At 39.2% G+C, this 27,353-nt stretch overlaps 1 protein-coding gene across 11 annotated transcripts in view; it reads left to right on the top strand.

Annotated features, from left to right (window-relative positions):
* Nucleotides 1–27,353, top strand: part of LOC138763888 (ERI1 exoribonuclease 3-like) — a 453,927-nt gene that overhangs the window by 333,301 nt on the left and 93,273 nt on the right. Inside the window, exon 8 of one of the 11 annotated variants that reach the window (XM_069938821.1) lies at nt 21,352–21,920. The exons of 8 other annotated variants lie outside the window; for them this stretch is intronic. In XM_069938821.1, the coding sequence (XP_069794922.1) occupies nt 21,352–21,467 (116 nt within the window). In that variant the 3' untranslated portion in view covers nt 21,468–21,920. Of the gene's footprint in view, nt 1–5,249; nt 5,409–21,351; nt 21,921–27,353 lie in introns of those variants that run through there. 2 more of the 11 variants (XM_069938822.1, XM_069938824.1) reach the window with 2 other exon arrangements.

Raw genomic sequence — 27,353 nt, 5'->3', positions numbered from 1 at the left:
ATAAGCCTTTCCTGTTTTTTTGCTTTCCTAAACCTTCTGTATGCTTCCTTCCTCTTCCTAAATAGCTGTCTCGCCTCTTTTGTCAACCACATTTTCCTAATTTTACCATCTTTTCCCGTTTCTGGGTGAAAAACCTATCCATGCAAGTGTTCCCTAAACATCCTCTACATTGCTTCTGTGCTTTACCCCAATTTATTCTTCCCAGTTTCTGACTAATCCCATTATAATTAGCCCTTCCCCAGTTGAGTATGACCATTTTGTCTATTCCTACCTTGTCCATAGCTATGCTAAAGTTGAGGGAGTTGTGCTCCCCCACTGAGAGGTTTATCACCTGACCAGGCTCATTACCCAGTACTAGATCCAGTATGACCTCTCCTTGAGTCGGCTGGTCCATATACTGTGTCAGGAATCCTTCTTGGACATACCTGACAAATTTTGCCCCTTCTATCCATCTTGCAGTAAAGATGTACCAGTCAATATTTGGGAAGTTGAAATCTCCCATAACAACAGGCCTGTTATTTCTGCACCTTTCTAGCATCTGTCTACTAATCTGCTCCTCAGTGTTCTGTGGAGGAACAATATGGATGATCATATTTGTCCTATTCTTAGAATATCTTTGGCTTGGCTTCGCGGACGAAGATTTATGGAGGGGGTAAAAGTCCACGTCAGCTGCAGGCTCGTTTGTGGCTGACAAGTCCGATGCGGGACAGGCAGACACGGTTGCAGGGGCTGCAGGGGAAAATTGGTTGGTTGGGGTTGAGTGTTGGGTTTTTCCTCCTTTGCCTTTTGTCAGTGAGGTGGGCTCTGCGGTCTTCTTCAAAGGAGGTTGCTGCCCGCCAAACTGTGAGGCGCCAAGATGCACGGTTTGAGGCGTTATCAGCCCACTGGCGGTGGTCAATGTGGCAGGCACCAAGAGATTTCTTTAGGCAGTCCTTGTACCTTTTCTTTGGTGCACCTCTGTCACGGTGGCCAGTGGAGAGCTCGCCATATAACACGATCTTGGGAAGGCGATGGTCCTCCATTCTGGAGACGTGACCCATCCAGCGCAGCTGGATCTTCAGCAGCGTGGACTCGATGCTGTCGACCTTTGCCATCTCGAGTACTTCGACGTTAGGGATGAAAGCGCTCCAATGGATGTTGAGGATGGAGCGGAGACAACGCTGGTGGAAGCGTTCTAGGAGCCGTAGGTGATGCCGGTAGAGGACCCATGATTCGGAGCCGAACCGGAGTGTGGGTATGACAACGGCTCTGTATACGCTTATCTTTGTGAGGTTTTTCAGTTGGTTGTTTTTCCAGACTCTTTTGTGTAGTCTTCCAAAGGCGCTATTTGCCTTGGCGAGTCTGTTGTCTATCTCGTTGTCGATCCTTGCATCTGATGAAATGGTGCAGCCGAGATAGGTAAACTGGTTGACCGTTTTGAGTTTGGCCTGGAAGTCAGCCTGAAGAAAACTGAGGTCCTCCATCAGCCAGCTCCCCACCATGACTACCAGCCCCCCCACATCTCCATCGGGCACACAAAACTCAAAACAGTTAACCAGTTTACCTATCTTAGAATATACAGAATTGAGAATTACTTATCAACATTTGTTACAACATTGAAGGAGGCTATTCTTCCCATCAGGTCCATGCTGACCTGCAGTAAGCAATTCTATCCTTTTTATCCCTTTCTTGCTGAAACTCCTCTTGCTCACATATCCATCAATCCCCTTTCTCTTGCTACTTATCTATGACAGAACAGGCCGAAACTGAGGTACAAAGCACGGCAGTTGAAATAAAAGAGAATTCTGAACCATTGACTATTCCAGGCAGCATTTGTGAAAGGAGAGAAAAAAAATACAAACATGGAAAGACTGGCTATATGAAATTGAGTCCTGACACTGAAATATACATAATAGGTTAAGATGCAATTTCTTGAGATAATATTTTAATATGTATGACCTCAGAGACAGGGAAGTCAGATTGGAAGTTGGATAGAGAATTATAGAAAGGCAATTGGAAGCTCAGAATCGCCCTTCCACACAGATATCCTAGCTGCTTTGAAGAGGAGAGCAAATCATGAATTCTAAATGCAATATATGTACTCTACTTTAAATTGGGAAAACGACAAGCCAACTACTTCTGTATATGGAAGGACAGTTTGGGTTTCTGGATGGTGGAAAGGAAAGTGGTAAAAGGGCAGTTATTGCAATATCCGAAGAGGAGGGGCAGGTGTTGGCAAAGATTAATCCAGAAAGTTGAAGAGAGAACTGACCTTTCATGATATTATAATGGATAGGAATGGGAAGAATTGTGTGGAAGTGAAAATGGTGGAAATTACAGAGGATGATCTATTAAAAATAGAGGCCAGTGGGTGGGGGAAAGGATGATAAATATAAAGGGAACTATTGTAATTCTGGATGGGAGGAGACATGGTGAGAACAGAAATGCAGAAAATGCAATAGAAGCTGTTAAGGACCTTGTCAGGGCGAACCACAATTAGGATAAAAGAAAGTCCTCACAAAAATTCTGGTATGAAAAGTATCATCATCAGAATGGACAAAATGGAGCAGGTGAAACTGAGAGATTAGGTGGGAGTATTTACAGGGAGCAAGGTGGCCGAGGTAGTTGTGCCAACTTGAATGGAATAGTTTATTAGTCATAGACTAATGAAACCATGCTCTATGACTTGTTTGCATTCTGGGCTAGTGCTATTTGCCTGGATTTGGTCCATATCATTCTAATTCCCTCCTATCCATATATCTTATGATTGTTGAAATTATGTTCACCTCTGGCAATTTACTCTGGCAGCTCACTCCAGGTACAGACGAACTTAGTGAAAAAGTTGTCCCTCAGGGTCTCTCTTAAATCTTTCTTCTCTACCCTCTCTATTTCTAAAACTGCTTACCCTTGGGGAAAAAATCTGAGTGTTCACTATATCCATGGCCCTCATGACCTTATAAAGTCACTCCTCCACCTCTTTTGCTCTGGGAAATACAGACCCAATTCTGTGAAATCAAGAAAGAAATGAGAAGAGTCGGGGTGGATCATATGAGATTGAGACCAGGGTGTGAATTGGTAGCAATATTGGTGAAATGTTTCTAGTTGGAACATTAGTAAGGATCAATATCACTAGAGTTATCAGTGCAGTAGAAAACTGGCGAAATAGGGGATCAAAGTAGATCTGAACTAAGGAATATTCTCTGTGAGATTATAAGGTATGCATAATTTGGACCTGTTATGTTTCCATGGCTAAACCTTTAAAGAGGATTTAAAGAAGTTTTGTTCAGTTGAGAACATCACACCCTTCACGACTCAAACTAAATTCAACTAATCAGATAACCAGCCTTTCCCCATATGAAATTGAATGTGCCACTTCTCATGAATGATTATCAACCTGCAATGTTAATTCTGCTTTTCTTTGTCCACTGATGCCCACTGACCTATTGAATATTTCCAGCATTTCCAGAAATCACACTGCTTTATACTTGGTAGTTCCAAGACTGTTTTCTTTCTCCCTCCTCCATTTTCATCCACCTCTCTCTATCTACACATCCTCCAAACAGATTATTTCTGATTAATGGCATTTCAGCATTTTGTTTCAGTCAGGACAACCATCATCTTCATTAGATTTGACATCTAACTGTTCCTAGATTCGACAAAGTCATCAACCTGACCTTTTCAACATGTTTCTCTCTTCACTAATACCACAAACTGAATATTTCTGTGTTCTACTTTCTTGCAAAGATTGATTCTGCTTTACTTTTCTTCCACTGCCTCAAATACACAGATGTACTTAGTGTTTATCTATCTGTCCAATATTAAAATTATCCTTTTCTGCAACCAGCAAAATCTCCAAGCCAAGATTCAATTCATGCTTTCTGACTACTGCAACTGAGCCAAACAATGCATGTTCAAGTCTCCTTCTAGATATTGAGCTGAGTGTTAACTCTGTAGTTTAGTCCATTTAATCTTCCACAAAACATCACAACTCTCCATCCCACCTTAATCTTACCACTTTTAATCTTTCACCCTCATATTTTTCATAAGCAAATTCCACCATATTCACTGCTTCACTCATTCATCCTACATATCTTCAACTTATCCAGACATCAAGCATTTAAATTTTTTGTTGAACCAAAAGTTGTATTACTATCAGCTGTAACGAGAGAGCATAGCAACAAGGTGAGTGGGGTGGGATTTTAAGAGAAGTGAGGGGGACAAACCTTCACTCTGAGATGGAAAATGTTTGGAGCAAGCTGCCAGACAGAGTGATGAAGACAAGTACATTCACTTCCTTGACTTGGATAATTACATGGATGAGTGGAGCTTGGAGGGGTATGGGCCAAATACTGGCAAATGGGACTGAAGGAGGTGGGCACGTTAATTGGCGTGCACAAGCTAGGGCAGTGGGCCTATTTCAGTGCTGTATGATTTTGATTCCATTACATCACTGTTAGAACATAGGAAATAGGCTATCGGGCCCATCAAGCCTGCTCCGCCATTCAATGAGATCATGACTGATCATAGGCTCATCTCAACCTACCTGCCTTTTCCCTATATCCCTTAATTCCCCTACTATATGAAAATTTATCGAACCATGTCTTAAATATACTTACTGAGGTAGCCTCAGCTTCGATGGGCAGTGAATTCCACAGATTCACCACCCTTTGGGAAAAGCAGTTCCTCCTCATCTGCATCCTAAATTTACTACCCTGAATTTTGAGACTATGTTCTCAAGTTCAGGACTTCCCCACCAATTGAAACAACTTACCTACCTCAATCTTATCTATGCCTTTCATAATGCTATATGTTTCTATAAGATCCTCTCATTCTTCTAAATTCCAGCGAGTTCAGTCCCAGATGACTCAGTCCCTCCTCATAGGTAAACCCCCCCCCCCCCCCCCTCATCTCTGGAATCAACCTGGTGAACCTCCTCTACACCACCTTCAAAGGCAGTACACCCTTCCTCAAGTAAGGAGACCAGAAATGCATGCATTACTTCAGATGTGACCTCAACAGTATCTTGTACAATTGCAGCATATCCTCCCCCCCGATCTTAAATTCAATCCCTCTGTTCTTTCCTCTGACATAGTCGATCTACATTGGAGCTAGAATTACCCTGCAAAATTTTACCTTGTTAATTTTGGTCATATAAAGTATCTATCCTTGTGTAGAAAATATATCGAAAGGGCTGAATCGTGTAGTTCTTAAGCTGTTTAGCTCTTTATAGTATCGACTGTTGTCTGATTGTTCCTATCTTGAAATTTCAGTGAAGAAGGCAACACAACAAAAGGCACAACAAGTATTTCCCATTTTCTATTTTCGATTACGTGAAGCCATTATTTACATGATGTGCTTGAATTAGTTTCCAACGTCTTCGTAGTCTGCTTCGAATGAGAACCATTTCTTTTCATGATCCTACTAATATATGTAATTTGGATCTTATTTTATGGCATGAATGGATGTATGTAATAAACAGGTTTTCACAGCAGTCAGTTGCCAATTATGTGTGTTTTGCTATTGTATTTTTACCCATGTACAGTACCTTCCTCCCCTAAGGGAGAAAAAAGGAATAAACTATCCTTAATGCATTTGTTCAATACCTCAGGCAAACAGATTAAACATAAGCTTATCAGATAGAACACGTTAATGGGCTTCTCCAAATCCTCCTGCTGTCACAGATTAAACTGCTGCTGTAGAAGTATTAGCACTACCTGCATCCTTTTCCATTGGATTTCTTGGCTGATCTATTATGGCAAGTGCTGTTAGATATGAGGAGGGGAAAAATGAGGAACAGTCAGTTGCAATCTGATAGGCGATTGGTTTCTAGAGGTGATCTCTGTTCCTGTATTGATCCATGGCCTCAGTGTTTGTCACCTTGTTGTGTTCAGCCTTGGAGTTACTTTAAACTTGATACATAGCATTGATCTTCTGGTGTAAACAGAAAGAGATAGACATATTACAGACAAGGCATTGAAGAGGTGGGGGATGGAGGGCAAGAAAGCAAATTTTGCACTATTAAGATTTTGAATATATTTTTTTTCCTGTTTCTTTGCATGAGTAACTTTAAAATGTTCTGTGACTTGAACAAAATTAATTGTGGTTTCTTAATTTTTTTTTAATACACTGCCAATTAAAAATATATTCATCTCACAATGGCAGGAGTTGAGAAAGAAAATACTTTAACTAAGCAGTGTAGTTATTTGCTTTTACAGTCAGAATTGTGGAATATTGCCTTCAAAAATTACTAAAATATCCATAAAGACTGTATCTATTTCTAACATTCATGTGCAAATGATGAATGAATCTCATGCATTTTGTAGCATTGTTTCATAAAATATTCCATCTGACAGAAAACAACGGGACTGAAGGAGGTGGGCATGTTAATTGGCGTGCACAAGCTAGGGCAGTGGGCCTATTTCAGTGCTGTATGACAATCAGCAATAAGAGTAATTTTTGTACCTTTTTAATGAATTCGTTTTATATAGAATTATACAAAAAAAAACACAAAGTAGCCAGAAAATATATGATTTACTATGAAAGAAGCAAGGTTTGCATACATAAAGAATTTAATTTGAAGAAACTGTCCAATATATGTTAATTTATTATTGAAATAGTTTTAGCAAGATCAGCAATAATCTGTGAAAATTAATTTTCCACTGATTTTTTTTCTTTGAGAAGTAATGAGTATGGAATATTTTATATGTAAATTTCAAGTTTTTTCTTCGATAAAGTAAGCTACCTATCACTTCTTTTTCCCCCAATATTAATGGCACTCATGTACTAATGTTCTTTTTTGTTATTTCATGTTGCACTACACAATAAGTCTAAAAAATGTATTTTAGTAAATGTGCTATCATTTTGGTTTTTTGATGACACAAAAAAATACTGCTTAACCCATTGTGTACTAGCAAATCCCCTTTTCAAAATTGGAAAAAGCATAAATTTTGTTTATAATGTGTAGATGTAATTTTTTCAGAGATAATTTAGTATTCATCATATAAAGGAAAATGAAGATTCCCAAAATTATTTTTTCATTCACATAATTCTAAAGCAGAATTATATGAATTAGGAATTTACTATAATTGTCAATCATGCTTTCATGGTTTTTGGTCATTACAATATAAAATATCAAGTTGTATTTTATATTTAATCTTCAGAAAACACCATCTATTCTTAAGTGTAAAAAAACTCCTTGTGCCTAAGTGCAATCATTGATCTTTGTCCTTAAAGAATTGTATTCATCAAAATTGTTAGTTATTTCTTCTTTACAAGCATACAAGTGCTGTTATTAATTGAAACAAATATTTTTTTTTCATTTGTCAATGGCATTGGAAATAACTTCCATTGCTTGAACCTTCTCTTTCCAAACAAATAATGTCTTGTCAGATTTTTTTATCTCACAGAGTAATCCTTTAAAGTACCTTCTCTTTCCAAACAAATAATGACTTGTCAGATTTTTCTTTATCTCACAGAATAATCCTTTAAAGTAATTTGAGGGTATAAATACTGTTGCACAATTACTTACTGTACACATGTCAAATACCTCTCTTCTAGTTTAATGAAGACATTAGCCTGTTTATTTGAAATGGGTTAATGTCTCCAATAAAATAATAAATAGGAATTTGATGCAAGCACATTTCATTATCTACTTGACACTCACACTTGCAATAATTTCCACCCTCTGATGTTTGTTTTTGATGCTTGCATGCCCTTTTGTCATTGGCAATCGATGCTTTTATCAGCTTTGTTAATGAGAAAAATCCTTCGTTGTTTTGCCGGTTAGAGAGCAGAGGCCATGTGGTTCTCTACAAGGGCAAATGGAAAACTGAAAGGCAAATTTTCACAAGCTATTCTTGTGCATTTTCAGGAGATATGCTTGCGCATTACATTGTTAAGTGTCTTGAAGTTCTCTGACTGTCGTCTCAGTGAAAGAACAATCTATGATGCAATATATAAAGTCACGAATGGGAGGAGTGAAATTTAATACGATTGATGCAAATTATTCATCTATGTTAAATAGTAAAGATACAGTAATGCAAAGTCAAAGGCAAAGTTCCAATTTATTGTCAGAATACATATATGATATCACATACAGCCCTGAGATTCTATTTCCTGTGGGCCATGCTAAATTTCTACTTATCGGTAGTGCAAAAAAACTGTAATCAAGAAAAGATATGTATACAAATGAGAGAGATGTAAACAAAGAAAAGAATAAAAACAAACTAACTGTGCAATACAGAAAATAAATATTCAGTAATGTATAATGTGCAAAGTAAGATGCCTTAAATAAATCTCTGATCAAGTTTGTTGTTGAGGAGTCTGATGGTGGAGGGGTGGCGACTGTTCCTGAACCTGGTGGTACTACTCTTGTGGCACCTATACCTCTTTCCTCATGACAGCAGCGAGAACAGAGTATGTCGTGGGTGGTGTGCTATGATGATTGCTGCTGCTTTCTAACGGCAGCAATCCATGTAGATTTTCTTGATGGTGGAGAGAATTTTGCTGGTGATGTGCTGGGCTGTGTCCACTATCTTTTACGGTCCTTTATGCTCAGATGTGTTGGTGCTGGTTAGCACAGTCCCCACTACACATTTCTCTTTTTTTCTTTTTTTCTTCTTTGGCTTGACTTCGCGGACGAAGATTTATGGAGGGGGTAAAAAGTCCACGTCAGCTGCAGGCTCGTTTGTGGCTGACCAGTCCGATGCGGGACAGGCAGACACGATTGCAGCGGTTGCAAGGGAAAATTGGTTGGTTGGGGTTGGGTGTTGGGTTTTTCCTCCTTTGCCTTTTGTCAGTGAGGTGGGCTCTGCGGTCTTCTTCAAAGGAGGCTGCTGCCCGCCAAACTGTGAGGCGCCAAGATGCACGGTTTGAGGCGTTATCAGCCCACTGGTGGTGGTCAATGTGGCAGGCACCAAGAGATTTCTTTAGGCAGTCCTTGTACCTTTTCTTTGGTGCACCTCTGTCACGGTGGCCAGTGGAGAGCTCGCCATATAATACGATCTTGGGAAGGCGATGGTCCTCCATTCTGGAGACGTGACCCATCCAGCGCAGCTGGATCTTCAGCAGCGTGGACTCGATGCTGTCGACCTCTGCCATCTCGAGTACCTCGACGTTAGGGGTGTGAGCGCTCCAATGGATGTTGAGGATGGAGCGGAGACAACGCTGGTGGAAGCGTTCTAGAAGTTTGCTAAACCTCATACCAGACCTTTGCAAATTCCTGAGGAAGTTGAGGTGTTGACGTGCTTTCTTCATGATAACATTAGTATATTGAGTCCAGGAAAGGTCCTCCAAGATAGGGACTTCCAGGAATTTAAATTTGCTCACTCTCTCCACCGCTGATCCCTCAATGATCACTGGATCGTACACCTCTAGTCTTCCTTTCCTAAAGTCCACAATCAGCTCCTTGCTTTTGGTGACATTGAGTGCAAGGTTGTTTTTAGTACACCATTCAGCCAAGTTTTCCATCTCCCTCCTGTATGCTGACTCATTTCCCCTTTTTATACAACCCACTACCGTGGTATTGTAAGCAAGTTTGGAGAGCCATACAGTCATAAATGTAAAGTGAGTGGAGTAAGTAGAATGGTGCATTCTGATTGATTTTTTTTTTCTTTTAGTTTAAAGCTAAAGTTGTACAATGAAACTGATAACATGCCATTGTATTATTTAGAAATTCTGATGCTTTGATCCCTCTCGACTTTTTGGGGCCGCATTCTTTGTACTCCTGATCTGTAGGTCCCTGGCTCCCACACTTCCTTTTAGCTCACAGGGTCCCATTTCCCATGCTTACATTAAACTCATCTGGTTCTGCTTTCAATATTCTCTTCAGACTCACCCGTGTCAATTTCCGGCACACCCTTGAATCTCACCTACTGAATCTGTTGCTCCCGTTGTGGACTCCTCTACATCAGAGAGACTGGACACAGACTGGGAAACCATCTTGTTGAATAAGTTCACTCTCCAATAAGAGAAGCATCCTAGTGGACACCCATTTTAATTGTGCACACTATTTCCATATCAACATGTCTATCTTTGGCCTTGTACACTGTCAAACTGAGGCTACCCACAAATTGGAGGAACAACACCTTATATTCCATCAAAGCACCCTCCAATCAGATGGCATTAACATCGACTTCGCCAGTTTGCATTAAACTCCTCTCCCTGAGGCTCTCTGTCCCTATTTCTCTGTCTCCTTTCTGCCGGCTCCCCACCCTTTCTCCTCTTTCCCTAGGGGATTGGCACCAGAAAGAGCTATCACTTCTTAGCTTTTTCTCTTCTACCATTCCTCCTATATCCACCTACAATGCCCTCCATAATTTTTGGGTCAAAGAGACTTTTTTTCTTTTATTTGCTCCAATGCTCCACAGTTTTAAATTTGCAATCAAACCATTCACATGTAATTAAAGTGAGCATTCCAGATTTTACTCAAGGTTATTTGGGGGCCGTAGAGTCTAGACGTGCAATCTCGACCTCTCTGGTCAGACTTTTAAATACCCGGGTTTTAACCCTTTGTTTTCAAGTTTAAACTTTTTAAATTTTAGTTTAACGTATTAAGGAATTATTATGGCCATTAATGGTAAAAAGACTAAACCTCAAGTTCAAAAGAAGATACATTTTCGAAGTGTTGAAGATCTGGGGCCTAGACGACTTGAAACAGCCCGAGGCTCAATTTCTTCATTGCCTAAATCCCAAAGATCGCCTGTGGGGGCTGAGAAAAAAAGCCTATTACTCACCAAATGAAGGATGGCGCTGGAATTACCCGTTCTCCGGAAGAAGGTTTGATGAGAAAACAACAAGATGCAGGGGGAGACCAGTGGCGACCCCCTGAGGAAGTCGGGGTGCCCTTGCTGGGAGTCCAGACCTGCAGTAAAACCTTTAAAATGCCTTCTGTTGAATTGCACCAGGAGCTGCAGTTACCTTGTTCTGCCACCATGTCAGAGAGAGCAGAGCTGAGATTTACTGAATCACGGTGTATGCAATTGAATGCAGTTATTCAACCTATGTTGACATCTCTAATGAATGAAATGGTTCAAATGAATGCTGGTATAAGTTCAGAATTAAATATGGTTAAGGCACATGTGGATGCATCTTATGAAGTTTTTAAAAAAATTCAGACTGCTTTTTTGGACTGCAAACAACAAGTGACTTCTAACACAGAAAAAGTGTTGAAGGTGGAAAAATCAGTCATAGAATTAGGAAATCGTGAGAAGGAGCTGGAAAGAAAAATAGATTATTTGGAAAATCAAAGTAGAAGGAATAATGTGAAAATAGTTGGTTTGCCAGAAGGTATAGAAGGACAAGATCCTCTTCGTTTTTTTAAAGACTGGATTCCGCAAATATTAGCGCAAGAATTTTTCCCTAGGGGATTGGCACCAGAAAGAGCCCAGAGAGCTTTAAGAAGAATGCCCTCAGCTGATCAAACCCCGAGACCGGTAATAATTCGATGTCTGAGTTATTTGGATAGAAAAGCAATACTTTGACTTGCAGTACAAAATGCGAGACAATGACAAACCCCATTATTGATTCAGAATAGCAGAGTCCTTTTTCATCCTGATCTGAGTCAAGATGTTATTCAACGTCGATGTCGATTCAATCCAGTTAAAGAAGTTTTGTGGCGTAAAGGTTATAAGTCTACTTTTCGTTACCCTGCAGTGTTGAAGGTGTTTTACGGAAACTATTAATTTCGGTTTTTTGAAACTGATTGTGAAGCAATGATTTTTGCTGACTCATTGCCAGATATAAGAGGACAAAAACGTAGTCCACCATTATCTCCTAAAGAAAAATCTGGTAGCTCTGGAAATGTAAGAAATGGCAGAAGTGGGAAAAATGGGAATGGAAGGAGTCTACCTCCTTCCGAAATGGGATCTTCGAGATTGAAATCTTTTGGATGAAAAGAAGAATTTTCTTATTTTATTTTTTTCTCTTGTTATTATGATACTTTGATGTTACTGATTGTTTGGCTGGGGAGGGGGAGATTTGCACTAAGTTCTTTATTAGTCATCAGCCACTGGTGGGTGATCCACACCCAATTTTTGTTTAGGGGATTACTATCTTTTGGTAGTCTTTTTGGGGGGGGGGGGGATTTTTTTCTTTATTATCTTTTTATTATTTTAACTTTTTTCTTAGTTTTTAATTTGTGATTTTTTAAATTGGAGGGCCTATTTACATTGATTTGAGTTTTTATATAAAAATATTATTGGTATTTAGTAATAATAGTAGATATTTCAAAGTTGAGTTTTGTAACTTTTAATGTTCGAGGATTAAATAGTCCGATTAAATGTAAGCAAGTCTTGGCGTATATTAAGAAAATGAATATTGATATTGCCTTTTGGTAAAATGTATGTTTGGTAGAGAGATGATTTTACCTAAAATGACTAAATTTGAGACTTTTCTTATGAAGGTACCAGAGAAGGGTTATATTTCATTTATGTATCAAATATTGCAGGATGGTATGGATAAAAAAGGTTGGGGTAGATCTAAAATTAAATGGGAAGCGGATATTGGTTTTATTTTTTCTGAAGATGATTGATTAGATATCTGTTATGATAGTGTAACTAGATTGATAAATGCACATTATGCAATGATTAATTACAATTTTTTACATCAATTATATTTGACACCTGAAAAAAAATTTTTAAATATGGTTTTAATGAATCAGATTTGTGTTTTAAATGTGGTGATACGGTTGGAACTTTTTTTCATGCTGTTTGGTCATGTATACCTGTGGTCATATAGACCTGTGAGTCTGACGTCTGTGGTGGGTAAATTGATGGCAAGTGTTCTGAGGGATGGAATTTACAAATATTTGGAAGAACAGGGATTGATAGGTAGTAATCAGCATAGTTTTGTCAGGGGTAGATCATGCTTAACAAACCTTATAGAGTTTTTTGAGGGGGTTACCAAAAAAGATTGATGTGGATGTTGTCTATTTAGACTTTAGTAAAGCTTTTGACAAAGTTCCCCACAGGAGGTTAGGAAAAAAGGTGGAGGCATTAGGTATAAATAAGGAGGTAGTGAAATGGATTCAGCAATGGTTGGATGGGAGGTGTCAGAGAGTACTGGTAGAAAATTGTTTGTCAAATTGGAGGCTGGTGACTAGGGGAGTTCCTCAGGGATTGGTCCTGGGTCCACTATTGTTTGTTATATATATTAACGATCTGGAAGAAGGGGTGGTGAATTGGATAAGTAAGTTTGCAAATGATACAAAGATTGGTGGTATTGTGGACAGTGAGGAAGATTACTGTAGCTTAAAGAGATATAGGAAAGCTAGAGGAGTGGGCTGAGAAATGGCTGATGGAATTTAATAAGGATAAGTGTGAAGTGTTGCATTTTGGAAAGGCAAATCTAAGTAGGTCATATACATTGAATGGTAGACAATTGAGAAGAGCAGTGCAACAAAGGGATTTAGGAGTTATGGTAAATAGTACCCTCAAAGTTGATACTCAGGTAGATAGAGTGGTGAAGAAGGCATTTGGAATGTTAGCGTTCATAAATCGGAATATTGAATTCAAGAGTTGGGATGTTATGATGAAATTGTACAAGGCATTGGTGAGGCCAAGTTTGGAGTACTGTGTACAGTTTTGGTCACCAAATTATAGGAAGGATATAAACAAAATAGAGGGAGTGCAGAGAAGGTTCACGAGAATGTTGACAGGATGTCAGGGTTTGAGTTACAGAGAAAGGTTGAGCAGCCTGGGGCTTTTTTTCTCTGGAGCATAGAAGATTGAGGGGGGATTTGATGGAGGAGTTCAAGATTTTAAAAGGGACAGAGAGAGTCAACGTGGATAGGCTTTTTCAATTAAGAGTGGGGGATATTCAAACCAGAGGCCATGGTTTGAGATTGCAGGGGTAAAATTATAAGGGGAACATGAGGGGAAATTTCTTCATGCAAAGGGTGGTTGGGATGTGGAATAAGCTTCCAGCAGAGGTGGTTGAAGCAAGGACGTTATTTACATTTAAGGAAAGACTGGATAATTACATGGAGCAGAGAGGATTGGAGTGGTATGGACCAGGTGCTGGTCAGTGGGACTAGGAGGGTGGGGATTTGTTCTGGCATGGACTAGTAGGGCCAAACTGGCCTGTTCTGTGCTGTATGTGGTTATATGGTTATACATATACAATCTTTTTGGAAGAAAATTCAATCGTTTTTAGAATATCTGTATAAGATTTAAATAGTTTTAGATCCAACAGTATTTTTATTGGGTAGTTTGGAACCTCTGAAAGGCTTGGGATTAAATAAGTTTCAGCTTGCTTTTGTATATTTAGCTTTATCCATAGCGAAAAAATCTATTGCTAGTATGTGGAAAGATACAAATATGATTGATATTAATTGATGGCATAATGAGATCAAATATTGTTTAATAATGGAAAAAATTACATATGTTTCGCATGATAATTATAATTTTTTAAATTAATAAATGGCTGTTATATTTGGAATATTACATTTCAATTTATATTGATTAGATTTTAATGTGTATATTTAATTTTTTTAATATCCTTTCTTGTTTCTTTTTCTCTTTCTTTTTTTCTTTTTTTTAATATATATATATAAAAATGTTCATGTTTAATTGCTGTATATGTCATATATTATTTGTTTTTTGAACGAATAAAGTTTAAAAAAAAAGGTTATTTGTATACATTTTGGTTTGACCATGTAGAAATCACAGCATTTTAATCCCCTAATTTCAGGGCACCTTAATGTTTGGGACATTCATTTCACATGTTTGTGATTTCTCAGATATGTAATTTTTGACTAAGACCTCAACAGTGGAACAGGTGGACAAAGTTACTTTGAACTCAATGGCTATGAAGGTGGCTGAAGGCTGCAACAAATCCATCATCTCCAATTGTCGTGGTTTCCTTGGCATTGGAATTAGTTGAGTGATTTGTGAAATATCATGTGCTTCTTGGAGTGCAACATTATACAAATACATGCACAGACATCTTCGCTCTGGAAAATAGAACAAAGTCCATCATCCTCGACCAAAATGTCAAACCAAAATGTATACAAATAACCTTGAATAAAATCTGGGATGCTCACTTTAATTACATGTGAATGGTTTGATTACAAATGTGAAACTGTGGAGCACAGGGGAAAGTAAAGGATAAAAGTCTCTTTGTCCAAAACATTATGATGGGCACCTCTTACCTGTTGGCCTGTACTGCTCCCCTTGCTCTTGTTCCTTCCTCTCTCCTCTCCTGCCCCCCATTCCCTCACTCTTTTATTCAGATGCCTGCCTGCTTTCTGTCATACCTTGGTGAAGGGGTCAAGCCCGAAATGTTGGTTACCCATTACTTCCTAGAGATGCTATGTGACCTGCTGAGTTTCTCCAGCACTTCTGTATATTGCTGGGAATTTTTTTTCATTTTAATAAGGGAAAAAAAATATTCTGGAGTTTTCAAAAGCAAGGAATATGGATTAAAATGTTTCCTTTATATGTTGACTAAGTGTAACTATAAAATGAGTTGCAAAGGCAAGGAAACAAACTGCAGTATTATTGTTTTACTTACAAAGGTTAGAGATAAAAGTTGTTCCAAGATGATTTTCCCACATTTCTGGCAGTCATTTTTTAAAATCAGAAGCTAATATACGCAAAAGGGGTCACAAAAGGGGTCTGTCCACAGCATATTGAGGTTAATGGCATTCTGAATTAAGAAGATATTGGTTCACAGGCAAACCTTTGGTTGGACAGCACAGGAGAATCAGTGAATAGAGACCAGACACCTTGCCACAGGGAGGAGAGATTTGAAATGTAAATCTTTAGGCTGCTTTCACTTATCTTTTGCTATCTAATTGCAAACCAACATCAAGGCCCAGAAGCAAGTCACGTATTCAGTTGACAGATGGCATTTGATGTGATGAAATCCACAGAAGCTGAAGTGTTACAAATTAAATTGTTTTCAATATTGAGATAATGAACCTTTGGCAGCCTGGTACAGTATAGAAACATTATCCTCTTAAATTGGAGGCCAGAGTTTGAAATGTAATCTCACTCCAGTATCCCACAGGGAAGTTTTCCTTTCTTAACTTGTCTTTCTTTGGGATATTACTTACCAGGTTTCTTCAGCATATTTCTCACCCAGTCAAGAAGTGACTCAGAAAGATCTGGATGGTGGATAATTCTATTCTTATGTAGTGCATGGCTTTAGCATCTAATTTGTGGAGATCAGAGGAGGAACCACCAAAACATTAAAAAAAATAATCCCCTGTATAACATTTCATAAAATGCAGAAAATAAATCCTCAAATGCCAATATTAGCTAAAATGTGATAAGAGAATATAGTAAAATATTATATGGTGCTTAATCATGTTGTGTTGCTTTTCCAGGGGGAAAAAAGCTACTATAAATGGGGCTTATTACAGGATTAATGTTGGATGAACTGCTAATTCACTGTAATTCATCCTCACAGTTAATTCCTCGAATAATTCTTTCTGTTCAGTATTATTTATAAATGTGAATATCAGCAATTTTATAGACACATTTTTGGATGCTTGCACTGCACCTCCAAGGAAGCTTGAGATGAACATTTTACAATGCAAGGCAGAATATGTAGCTCAGCCTTTTCAGTAATTGTAGTTGCTAAGTGAGATATTTCCTTGGTCAAGTGTGTTATTTTAAATGTCATTTGTTTTTTATTACTTGGGTTGCTGAGTGATCATCTACCCTTGGCACTGCTGCATGTTTGTTGTGCATCTATTATTGAATATACAATTGATTTTGTTCTCCAATGAGTGAATGCTTTATTTCTGTGGAAAGCTCTATTGGCTTGTGACAGAGGCAAACTTGTCTCCTTCTTGGTATGTACCCTGAGGAGTCAACAACTAAGAAATAAAGAAATAAGATTAAATGTAAAATATTTTGAACTGAAGTCCTTAAAATCTTATTTATATTGAGGTACAATGAGGTGTTAGGTTCTGATCCATACATTCCACTTTCCTGTTTCAACATGACTTAAAATATATTTTAATTAAACCATTATTCAAACAAGTATTTTTATGATATTAATCTTTTCAATTTCAAGATTCAAACCACACATCAACATAACTTGAATATTTATCACTATTCATTCATGGATTCATCATTGTTATGTCCAAGTCTTAAGACTCCCAACATATTTTCTCAAAAAAGTGCCTCAATATCATCACCTTGAGATATTCTTTCTGGTGATGGCTATTTCCTGAAACAAGACTTTTAAAATGAAAATACCTAGTATATTATAAGGCTTCCTAATAAGCATCTTAATTAAAAAATTGGAATCAGAATGTGGAATGATTATAAGGTGATACAGCATGGAAACAGACTCTTCAGTCCATTGTGTCGCTGCTGACCATCAAGTCCCCATCTATTCTAATTCCATTTGACAGCACTTGGCCCATCGCCCACTTTGCTTGGTGGTTCAGATGCATCTTGCAAATTGTCTCCATCACCTCGGGTATGCATTCCACACCAAGCACCTTTTGGGTGTAAAAGTTCTTCCTCAGATCCCTTTTAAATTTCTTGCCCTTTATCCTAAAACTGTGCACTCTAGTATTGGGTATATCTTCTCTCAGGAAAGATTTCCCACAGTCCATACACGTGTGCTTCATAATTGCCTGCTCTGTATATCCTCAACATGGAAACATGAGAATTGGGGACAGTTCATAGCAGAGCTGCTTTGAGCATCATGTTCACTGCATGATGGAACTGTGGGAGACTGCAGATGCTAAAATCTGGAGCAGAAAGCAAACTGCAACAGGAGCTCTTCGTCCAGAGACGCTGCTTGACCCACAAAGGGATAATGTTTTGGCTCAAGACCCTGTATCAGGACTTTGCAACTCGGCCACAAAGAGCAATGCATGAACAGCTGAAGTTTAGCATGGTGATGGAAATGTCTATCGAATTGTCAGGTCTTCTCTCAGCATCCTCCACTACAAGGGAAACAGACTCAACCTATCTAGGCTCTCCTCAAAACTGAAGTCACCTTAGGCAACATCCTAGTGAATCCCCTCTGCCTCCTTTTGTGTCCATTCTTTGTGTGGTGTAGCCACCAGAGCTGCATGCAGCACTCCAACTTTGGCCTCACCAATGTTTTATTAAATTGTACCATTTCTGCCCTGAAATTTTGAAAATAAAATCAGAAAATTCTGAAAATATCCATCAAGTCAGCATGTGTAGAGATCGAAGTAAGGGTGAAGTTTCTGATTGATGACTCTAAGAAGGAGAGCTGCAAAAAGGAAAGATGCAACAGCTGTTAATCAAGTAAATGGGCTAGAAAAAAGTGGGGGAAAGGAAAGACCAAAATCTGTATGGCATGCACATTGGCAGATTTACAATAGTTAACTTTATTATTAATGTAGGCTTGTTCTTGTGGTTATGCCTGGCTTTGATTTAATTTCAATTGAGAATAGAGAAATTTATGAAACTAACATATGAACATTTGTTTTCCAGATAATTGCTTATTTTAGACATTTTTTTATATTGTTTTTTTTAAATTTAAAAAATTTTCACACTATGAACCATATAAATCAAAATACACACAAACATTTCCCTCTTAAATGTACACAGTGGCATTTTCTCCCCTTTTTTTCCTTCCTCCCTTCCCTCCCTCCTTCCCACCCACCTCCAAACCCACTAAACATTCAACATATACAATACAATAAAACCATTAAGCAATGTCATCACACAATGAAAATAAACAAGAAAATTGTGTCATCTACTTTTACACACGCCATTTTTTAATATTGTTTAGAGTGTGCCTTCCTGTGCTACATTCATTGGTCTTTCTTTTGAATTCCAGTTTTATGCCAAATGTTATAAGAACAATAAGAGAGAGAGACAATAAAGCATGTTAAAGAATCATATTCATCCTTTTTTTCCTGAGAATTAATGGTATATTTGTAAATCCCAAATGACGTTATGAATAGCATTTCTAGTTCAAAGGAACAGCAGTAATTTGATTCGGGGAGGGGGGGGTGGAAGTATGTCAGAATCAGAATCAAGTTTATTGTCATAAGCGTGTGTCACAAAATTTGTTGTTCTGTGGCAGCAGTATTGTGCATTACGGGTGCAAAAATTGCTGTAAATTACATTTCCGTAAATACACTATTTAAAAATAAATAATTTGTGCAAAGGAAGGGGGGGAAAAAAGTGAGGTAGTGTCTGTGGTTCATTGTCCACTCAGAAATCTGATGGTAGAAGGAAAGAAGCTGTTGGGTTTTTATCTTCAGGTTCCTGGACCCCCTTCCTGATGAGAGGAGAACATGGCCTGGGTGGTGAGGACCCTTGATGATAGAGGCTGCTTTCCTGAGACCCTGCCTCTTAAAGATGTCCTTAATCGAGTGAAGACTAATGCCCATGATTGCAATGGCTGAGTTTACAAGCCTGAAATGTAGGCATGAAAACACCAGTAAATTTCTTGCAAACATTTTTACTGCAGTATTTTCTTGTTCTGAAAATTGCTGTAACTCAAAATGGGTTGATAAATTTTGAGGAAAAAGACCCATTTAAATTGAGGCAATGATAAAGGCCAATCTTGCGGAAAATAAAGTAGAATCACACACATTAGAAAGTCCTAATATTTACCATTTAGTTCCATCAGACCGGGAACTAATAATAGCAGAGAGGACTAAAAATTCAACAGATTTGACATAAGTATATGCTTTTTTAAATCCTCCAGCAGGACTGTTTAGATCCACTTCAGAATGGGAACAAATTGCTAATAAGGATTAAAATTTCAAAGTGTAACCACAGGAATGATAAAACTGCAGGGCTTTCTAAACTTCAGCAAGCATATAATGGTCTATTCTGGATACCTTACAACACAGCAGCAGGAGAATTGGGCACAATTCACAGCAGGATCTGTGTCGAGCAACATGTTCACTGCATCTTGATCACAAGCATCTCTGCATGAGTGGCTGAGGCTCAGTTCAGAGACTGGAGTGTCTGTCTGATTGAAGAAAATAACCAGATAGTGTGTAAACTATGTACTGAGTCAGCAGAATCGCAAAGGTTACTGCCTGCCCCCAACATCAGTTCCACAGGACCTTCTTTTGCACCTGGCACAGGTCACCTCAGGCCAATAGGGGATCTTTATCTCTCATAATTGCCATTATACCTATGGGTTTCCTGATAACTTGCATGCAATGAGTATTTTTAAAGTCAAATAATTTATTTTGTATCTTTGATCAGTGGTAGGGAAAAGATTGGATACGATTCTTAGGGATATGATCTATTTGCTTTGGGGAAAAAGCATAGACAATGTCTTACATTTCTGTTATTTGAGGAGGTGACAGAAGTGATTGATGAGAGTGGAGGAGAGCCAGGAAGTTGAGTATATAAGATGAGAAGTTATGTGTGTATTGTGCTGTAGGTTTTCTATGTTTCTATGTTTCAGCTGTATAAAACTTATGTTAGGCCAGTTGTGCAGTTCTGGCTGTTGCATTACAGGAAGGATCTGGAGGTTTTGGATAGGGTGTAGAAGAGGTTCATCAGGATATCGCCTTGGTTAGGGAGTAATAGTTACCAGAAGAATTGGACAAGCTTAAATTGTTTTCTCTAGAGTGTTGGAAGCTGAGAGGCAATCTGATAGAACCATATAATTAATGAGAGACATAGTGTAGACAGTGACATTTCCCAGGCTGGACATTTCAAATACTGGAGGGTATAGGTTTAAGATGAGAGGGGAATGTTTTTTAAGGATTTTTTTTAAAATTTACAATACAAAGAATTGAACAGGACAATTATACAACGTGCTACAAGATTTGAGAAAAATGTTTTTGCAAATATTCTCATAATAAGGAAATCCAGAGCACATACATGACAATGAAATAAAATTTACCAACAAAAGAAATCTCCAAGAGAAAAAAAATTTCAAAACCCCTTTAAGCAAGATTGAAAGATGACATGTATGAATCAAACGACACTAACTTGGAGAGGGACAACACAGCGCCAAAGATCCAGAACAATACTAGTTTCTTGAGGTTATGATTATTGTCCATAAATGGGCCGCATGTCTTTTGAAACTTAATATTTGAATCCTTGATAGCATATCTAATTTTTTTCTAAAGTTAAACAGGACATAATATCCCTTAGCCATTGAGCATGTGCAGGAGGAGTGTTATCTTTCTGTTTAATCAAAATTGCACGTCTGGTTATCAATGAAGTAAAAATAAAATTTGGCTTTGAATTGAAGTCAGTAAAACATCCACATCTTAAGGTGATTCAAAAAGAGCAATTAAAGGGCAAGATTCCAATTTTAACTTAAGAATTACCAATAGTGTTTGAAAAACATCTTTGCAAATTCTTCTAAGCGAGGGCAGGTCCACAACATAGGAACTAAAGAAGAATCACCTATTTTACATTTGTCACATAAAGGAATTTTTTTTTTACACAGAGTGTGGTATGGAGCTGGAACTCGATAGAACAAGGTTTGGAAGCACTGAACCAGCACATCTACAGATAGGGAATGAAGGGATGATGACCATTTGCAAGCAGATGAGATTAGTTTAAATTGGAATCATGGTCAGCACAAATATGGTGGGCCAAAGAGTCTATCATATGCTGCAATGTTCTGTGTTCAGTTCATATTTACATGCTTGTTGGCTATGAACAATGTTGGCAGAGTTCTATTTCTCCTAAGGGTCTGCAAAATGCTTGCCTTTGTGTTGAAGGGAAAAGGCAGCATCTTTCTTGGTATCATTGCTCACTAAAAGTCACAAAGAATTGCAAAGACAGACCTTGTATGTTAGTGAAGTTTACAATAAAATAACAAATTTCTTACAGCTTTGCTCTGGTTGACTGATTTATTACTTGTGAAATATTAGTATTTTCATTACAATGTTGTAATTGGCTTATTTTATTTTTACAAAAAAAATGGGGATTTACACCATTTTGCTGATTGATTATAAACAAAGCTGGAAAATGTTCATTAAACAATAAAAGAAGATATAATTGCAATGATCATAACATTTTATTTTGTACAATATCTCTTTTAAATGTTATTTTCGAAATCGAATTGCGCAAAAGCTTAATAAGTAAAAATACAAGCAGTTATTTCTTATAATAGCATTGTATTACATGGCTGGCTTGATTATTGAGATTTGTTATCTTTGAATGAATTTATTGCACACAGCACCACTGAAAATTTATCCTCAGTCAATAGGGTTCAATAATCTAACAAGCCATGTAATAGGATATACATATTTAATGATCTGAAATAAAATCCTACTGTAGGCATTAGAGTTTAAAGCTCTGGTGTCTTCCAATTATAGAATGCACTTTTAACGTGTGTTAATGTGTTAAAATACACTCACAATTACAGTACTTTTAATGCCATGCATTGTCTCAGCATTGCTATTCCATGTTTTTGATCTATGTATTCATAATGTAAAATATAGCATTTGCTGATCAGTGTAAATCTCATTAATTAGTAGTGAATTAAAAATTGTTGAGAATTATTTGGCCAATGTAATGGTGTGTTAAAGCTTTTTGTTCCACCTCTCTTTTTCTGATCAGTCGCCATTGAGATAATAATCTGTCAATATTTAGAAATGAAATGGGTAACCTCATATTAATCCACATTGCACTGAATCGGCCATACATTTGCCCATTCACCCAATTTGTCTTCACCAGCAGTTTATAGATTCATTGAGTCTTACAACATAGCAACAGATGCAGCTTGTCCATGCCAAACAACGTGCCCCCTTGCTTTAGATCCACTTGCCTACATTTGGTCCATACCCTTCCAAACCTTTTTCATCCATGTAATTACCCAAATGTTTTCCTGCCTCTACCACTTTGTCTGGCAGCTAGTTTCATATGCCCACCACTCTCTCAGTCAAAAACTGTCCCCTCATGTCCCTTCTATATCCCATCCTCTCATCTTATAGTTATGCCCCCTCATCTTAGTTCTCCTACTCTTGGAAATAAGCTATCACTATTTGCCTTAACTACGCCTTTCATGATTTTATAGACTTCAATTAGATCCCCTCTCGACCTTCAATACTATAAGGAAAACAGGCCTAGGTTTTTCAGTCTCTCACGACAACTCAACTTCCCTAGTCATGGCAGCAGTTTCTTAAACCTCTGCAATACCTTTTGCAAGTTTGTAATATCCTTCCTGTAGCCAGGCAATCAAAACTGCACACAATATTCCATGAATGACCTTACCAACATCTTGTATAACTTTAACATGGTGTCTCAACACTTGTATTTCAGGCTTCAACTGAAGGCAAATATCTCAAATGCTTTCTCCACTATTCTGTCTACCTGTGCTTCCATCTTTAAAGAGCTAAGCACCTGCACTCCTGGGCTCCTCTGCTCCATAACACTCTTTAGGGCACTACCATTAGCAGAGCAAATTTGGTTCAATTTACCCAAATGCAGCATCTCACACTTCTCTGAGTTGAACTGGATCTGCCATTCCTTAGCCCAGTTCCCCATCTGATTGAGCTCCCTTTGCAAACCCAGGAAACATTTTTCATTGGCCATCATCATCAGCAAATTTTCCTTGCCACAAACATCCTTGTCTAAATCATTTATGCATATAACAAAAAGCAAGGTTCCAATACCAAACCCTGAGGCACTCCACTAGCCATGGTCCTCCATTCCAAAGAACTGCCATTTGCACCCACTCTCTCACTCCTATCAGCAAACCATGTTTTATCCAGTCAGCTAAATGGCCCCCAATCCCATGTGCCCTAACCTTCCGTACCAACCTATCATGTGGGACCTTATTAAACACTTTACCAAAATCCCTATAAATAACATCAACAGCCTTGCCTATATCTAACCTCTTTGTGACCTCTTCAATAAATTCTCCTACATTCATGAGACACTATTTTCCACTCACAAATCCATGCTGGTGCTCCTTAATTTTTCCCCTGGCCATCCAAATGTTGATAGCTTCCATCACTTCAAATCCTCTCCAGCAGTTTCCCTATCACTGATATCAGACAAACAGGTCTGTAGTTACCCAGATGATCCTTACTGGCCTTTTCAAATAACGGCAACACAGTTTCCATGCTCTAGTTCTCCAGAACTCGGTAATGAGTTAAATATGTTTTCAAGGCCCCAATAATTTCTTTCTTGCTTTCCTACAATATCTGGGATGCAGCTGCTCTGGACCTGGAAATTTATCTACCTTGATATGATCTAAGACTTCCAACACCTCTTCACTAATGAAGCAGACATGCCATAAGCTATCTCTAGTTACCTCCTTCACTACCCATTCCTGCTTGTCCAACTCCACAGTAAACACATTTGCAAAATATTAATTCAAGATATTCTCCATCTTGGTCTTCACAAATAATCATGGTCCTCCATTCCAAAGGTCTTCCAAACCTTAAGGGGACCTAATTTTTCCTTCATGACCCTTTTGTCCTTAATATATAAAATCTTTTTGGATACTGCCTTACACTGTCAGCAGTCATGACCTTTTTTGGCCCTTGTAATTTCCCTCTCTATTATGCTCCTACATTTCTTATACTCCTCAAGGGATTCCCCGATCCTGCAGTCTGTCCCTCAATATCTCCTGTGAACCAGGGTTCCTTTATCTTGCCATTTCTGCCCTTACTTGACTGGGAACATCTTTGTCCTGGACCTTACTTATCACCCTCTTAAAAGCCTCCTGTTTGGCAGTTGTTTTCTTACTGTCTGGCATTTATGTCCAGTGAACTATTGCTAAGTCCTGCTCAATTATATTGAAATTGCCCTTGCCCAAATTTAGTGTCCCAACTTGAGGAACATAGAAATCTCCAGCACAATTCAGGCCTTTCTGCCCCCAGTGTTGTGTTGACCTAATAATGTACTCTAACTGACTGGAATTTCCCTACTGTTTATTCGGTCATTATTCCATGTAACTCTTTTCAATAACTATCTTAAAACTAATAGAATTGTGGTCACTGATCCCAAATTGTTCCCCTACTGATACGTGAATTACCTGACCAGCTTCATTCCTCAGTACAAGGTCAAATATTGGCTCTTCCCTCGTAGTCCCATCCAATTATCACTGCAGAATGTTTCCTTGGACGCACTTAACAAAATTCTTCACCCCATCCAATCCTTTTGGCATTCCCAGTCAATATTGGGGAAATTGAAATGATTACAATAACAGCTATCTACACAGACATCAGCAGGACCACCTTGAGGAAACATATTTGATCCTCTAGCTCCTGGTGAATAGTGTCCTGTTGTATCCACCCATCAAGCTGACTACTCCTTTTCATTTCCTGATTTCCATCCTCACTGCCCAACTGATATGCTATCAATAACTCATGTCAGAGCAGAAGTCGTGATAATAGGCTCTAATCACCATAAACTGCAAGCATGTCTCACATGTTGCTGGCCCAGTTCCAAGGCAGGTCCTGAGGGAGGGGTTTGGGCATGACCACCTGTATGGGAATTCTGAGGGGAGGAGTCAAAGGTACAGGGACAGGCCAGCCCATACAATACATTTGTATTAGACAGTACTAACAGTTACACAGTGGCAGTGTTCCGGTTGGGTGAAGTGGATCAGTCCATTACATATTCAGCTTTCTGGTGGTCTTGTCTGTCATTGTGACCTTCATAGTGCTGGCTGTGATTCAGCTGTTGACTCTTGAGCGGTGGTTTGTGTGACAAGGTGGCTAAAAATGGTTAATTGAGTTGGGGGTGTGTGTGGGTTGTTCAATCTGTGGTCGGGGTGGGGAACCTGGTGCCATTGGTGAGGCTAGGTACCCAATTGTGTTGCTGGTAGTTATTGGGGGAGGGGGTGTTGATCGTGGGGGCTCCTGCATGAGCCAGGTCACGGACGGAAACTGAGTATTTTTGCCCATCCTGGTACTCCACGTAAGTGTACTGGGGGCTCATGTGGAGGAGGTGGGTCTTCTTGACCAGGGGATCTGTCTTTTGGCTCCTGGTGTTTCTCTGGAGCAGAATGAGCCCTGGGATCATTAGCCAGAATGGCAACGTGGTTCCCAACGCTAACTTCCTGAGGAAGGAAAACAGCCTTTCATGCAGGGTAGCGATGTAGCAGTACAGAGGAGGGACCTATTAGAGTGGAGCACCTCTGAGAAGACCTCTTGCCACTGGGAAATGGGCAGACCTTTCGACCTCGGCTAGGAGGACTGCCCTCCAATCAGTGGCTTTTTCTCTCTCCACCTGGCTGTTTCCTCAAGGTGGTCCTGCTCGTGGCTATTCTCTTGTCTTGCAGGTACTGGCACAACTCGTCACTCATAAAGGAGGACCCCCAGTCTCTATGAATAAAGCAGGGGTATCTGAACAGAGTGAACAGATTGTTCAGTGACTTGATGACCATGTTTGTGGTCATGTCCTGGCAGGAGATGGCGAACAAGTAATGTAAATATTCGTCGACGACGTTGAGGAAGTACATATTCTGGTTGGTGGAGGGGAAGGAGCCCTTGAAGTCTGTACTCAGACGTTCAAAGGGGCACATGGCCTTAACAGGTGAGCTTTCTCTGGCCGGTAGAATAGTGGTTTGCACTCCATGCAGACTGGGCAGCTCCCAGTCAATTCCTTGATGTCCTGGGGTGAGAAAGGGAGGTTGAGAGCTCTAACGAAGTGGTAGAGCCTGGTGACCCAGGGTGTCAGAAGTCAATGTGGAAGGCTTAAAGGCAGTCTATCTACGCGTTGGTGCATGTTCCCTAGGACATTGCATCGGGGGGATCATTGAGCTTCCTGGGCTAGTACAAGATCTTGTAGTTATAAGTGAGTACCTCAATTCTCCACCTCAGGATCTTGTCATTCTTAATTTTTCCCTGCTGTTTGTTATTAAACATAAAAGCGAATGCACATTGGTCAGTCAAAAGGGTGAACGGTTTGCTGGTCAGGTAGTGTCTCCAGTGGCGCACAGCTTCCACTATGGCCTGGGCCTCCTTTTCAATGGCTGAGTGCTGGAGTTTGGGGCCCTGGAGGGTGCAGGAAAAGAATGCCACAGGCCTGCCCGCCTGATTAAGCGTGGCTGTCAGGACATAGTCAGTTGCATCACTCTCCACCTGGAACAGAATGGATTTGTACACAGCGTGCATCACCACCTTGGTCCTTGTTGCATGTGAAGGCCGCTTGGGCTTCTGCTGACGGAGGGAAGGTGGTTGTTTTCACAAAGGGGTGGGTCTTATCTGCATAATTAGGGATCCACTGAGCATAAATAGAAAAAATCCCCAAGCACCTTTTCAGGGCCTTGAGGCTGTGGGATAGCGGGAGTTCCAGCAGGGGTGCATACAGTCAGGGTTGAGCCCAATGACTCCATTCTCCACGATGCAACTGAGTATAGCCAGACTTGAAGTGCGGAACATGAATTTCTTCTGGTTATACATGAGGTTGAGGTTTTGGCCATCAGGAGAAATTTCTGTTGGTTGGCGTCATCATCCTGCTGGTCATGGTCACAGGTGGTCATGT

Source organism: Narcine bancroftii, chromosome 5 (assembly GCF_036971445.1).
Source record: "Narcine bancroftii isolate sNarBan1 chromosome 5, sNarBan1.hap1, whole genome shotgun sequence".
In the NCBI taxonomy this organism is placed as follows: domain Eukaryota; kingdom Metazoa; phylum Chordata; class Chondrichthyes; order Torpediniformes; family Narcinidae; genus Narcine; species Narcine bancroftii.
This window is presented reverse-complemented; position numbering and strand designations above follow the sequence as displayed.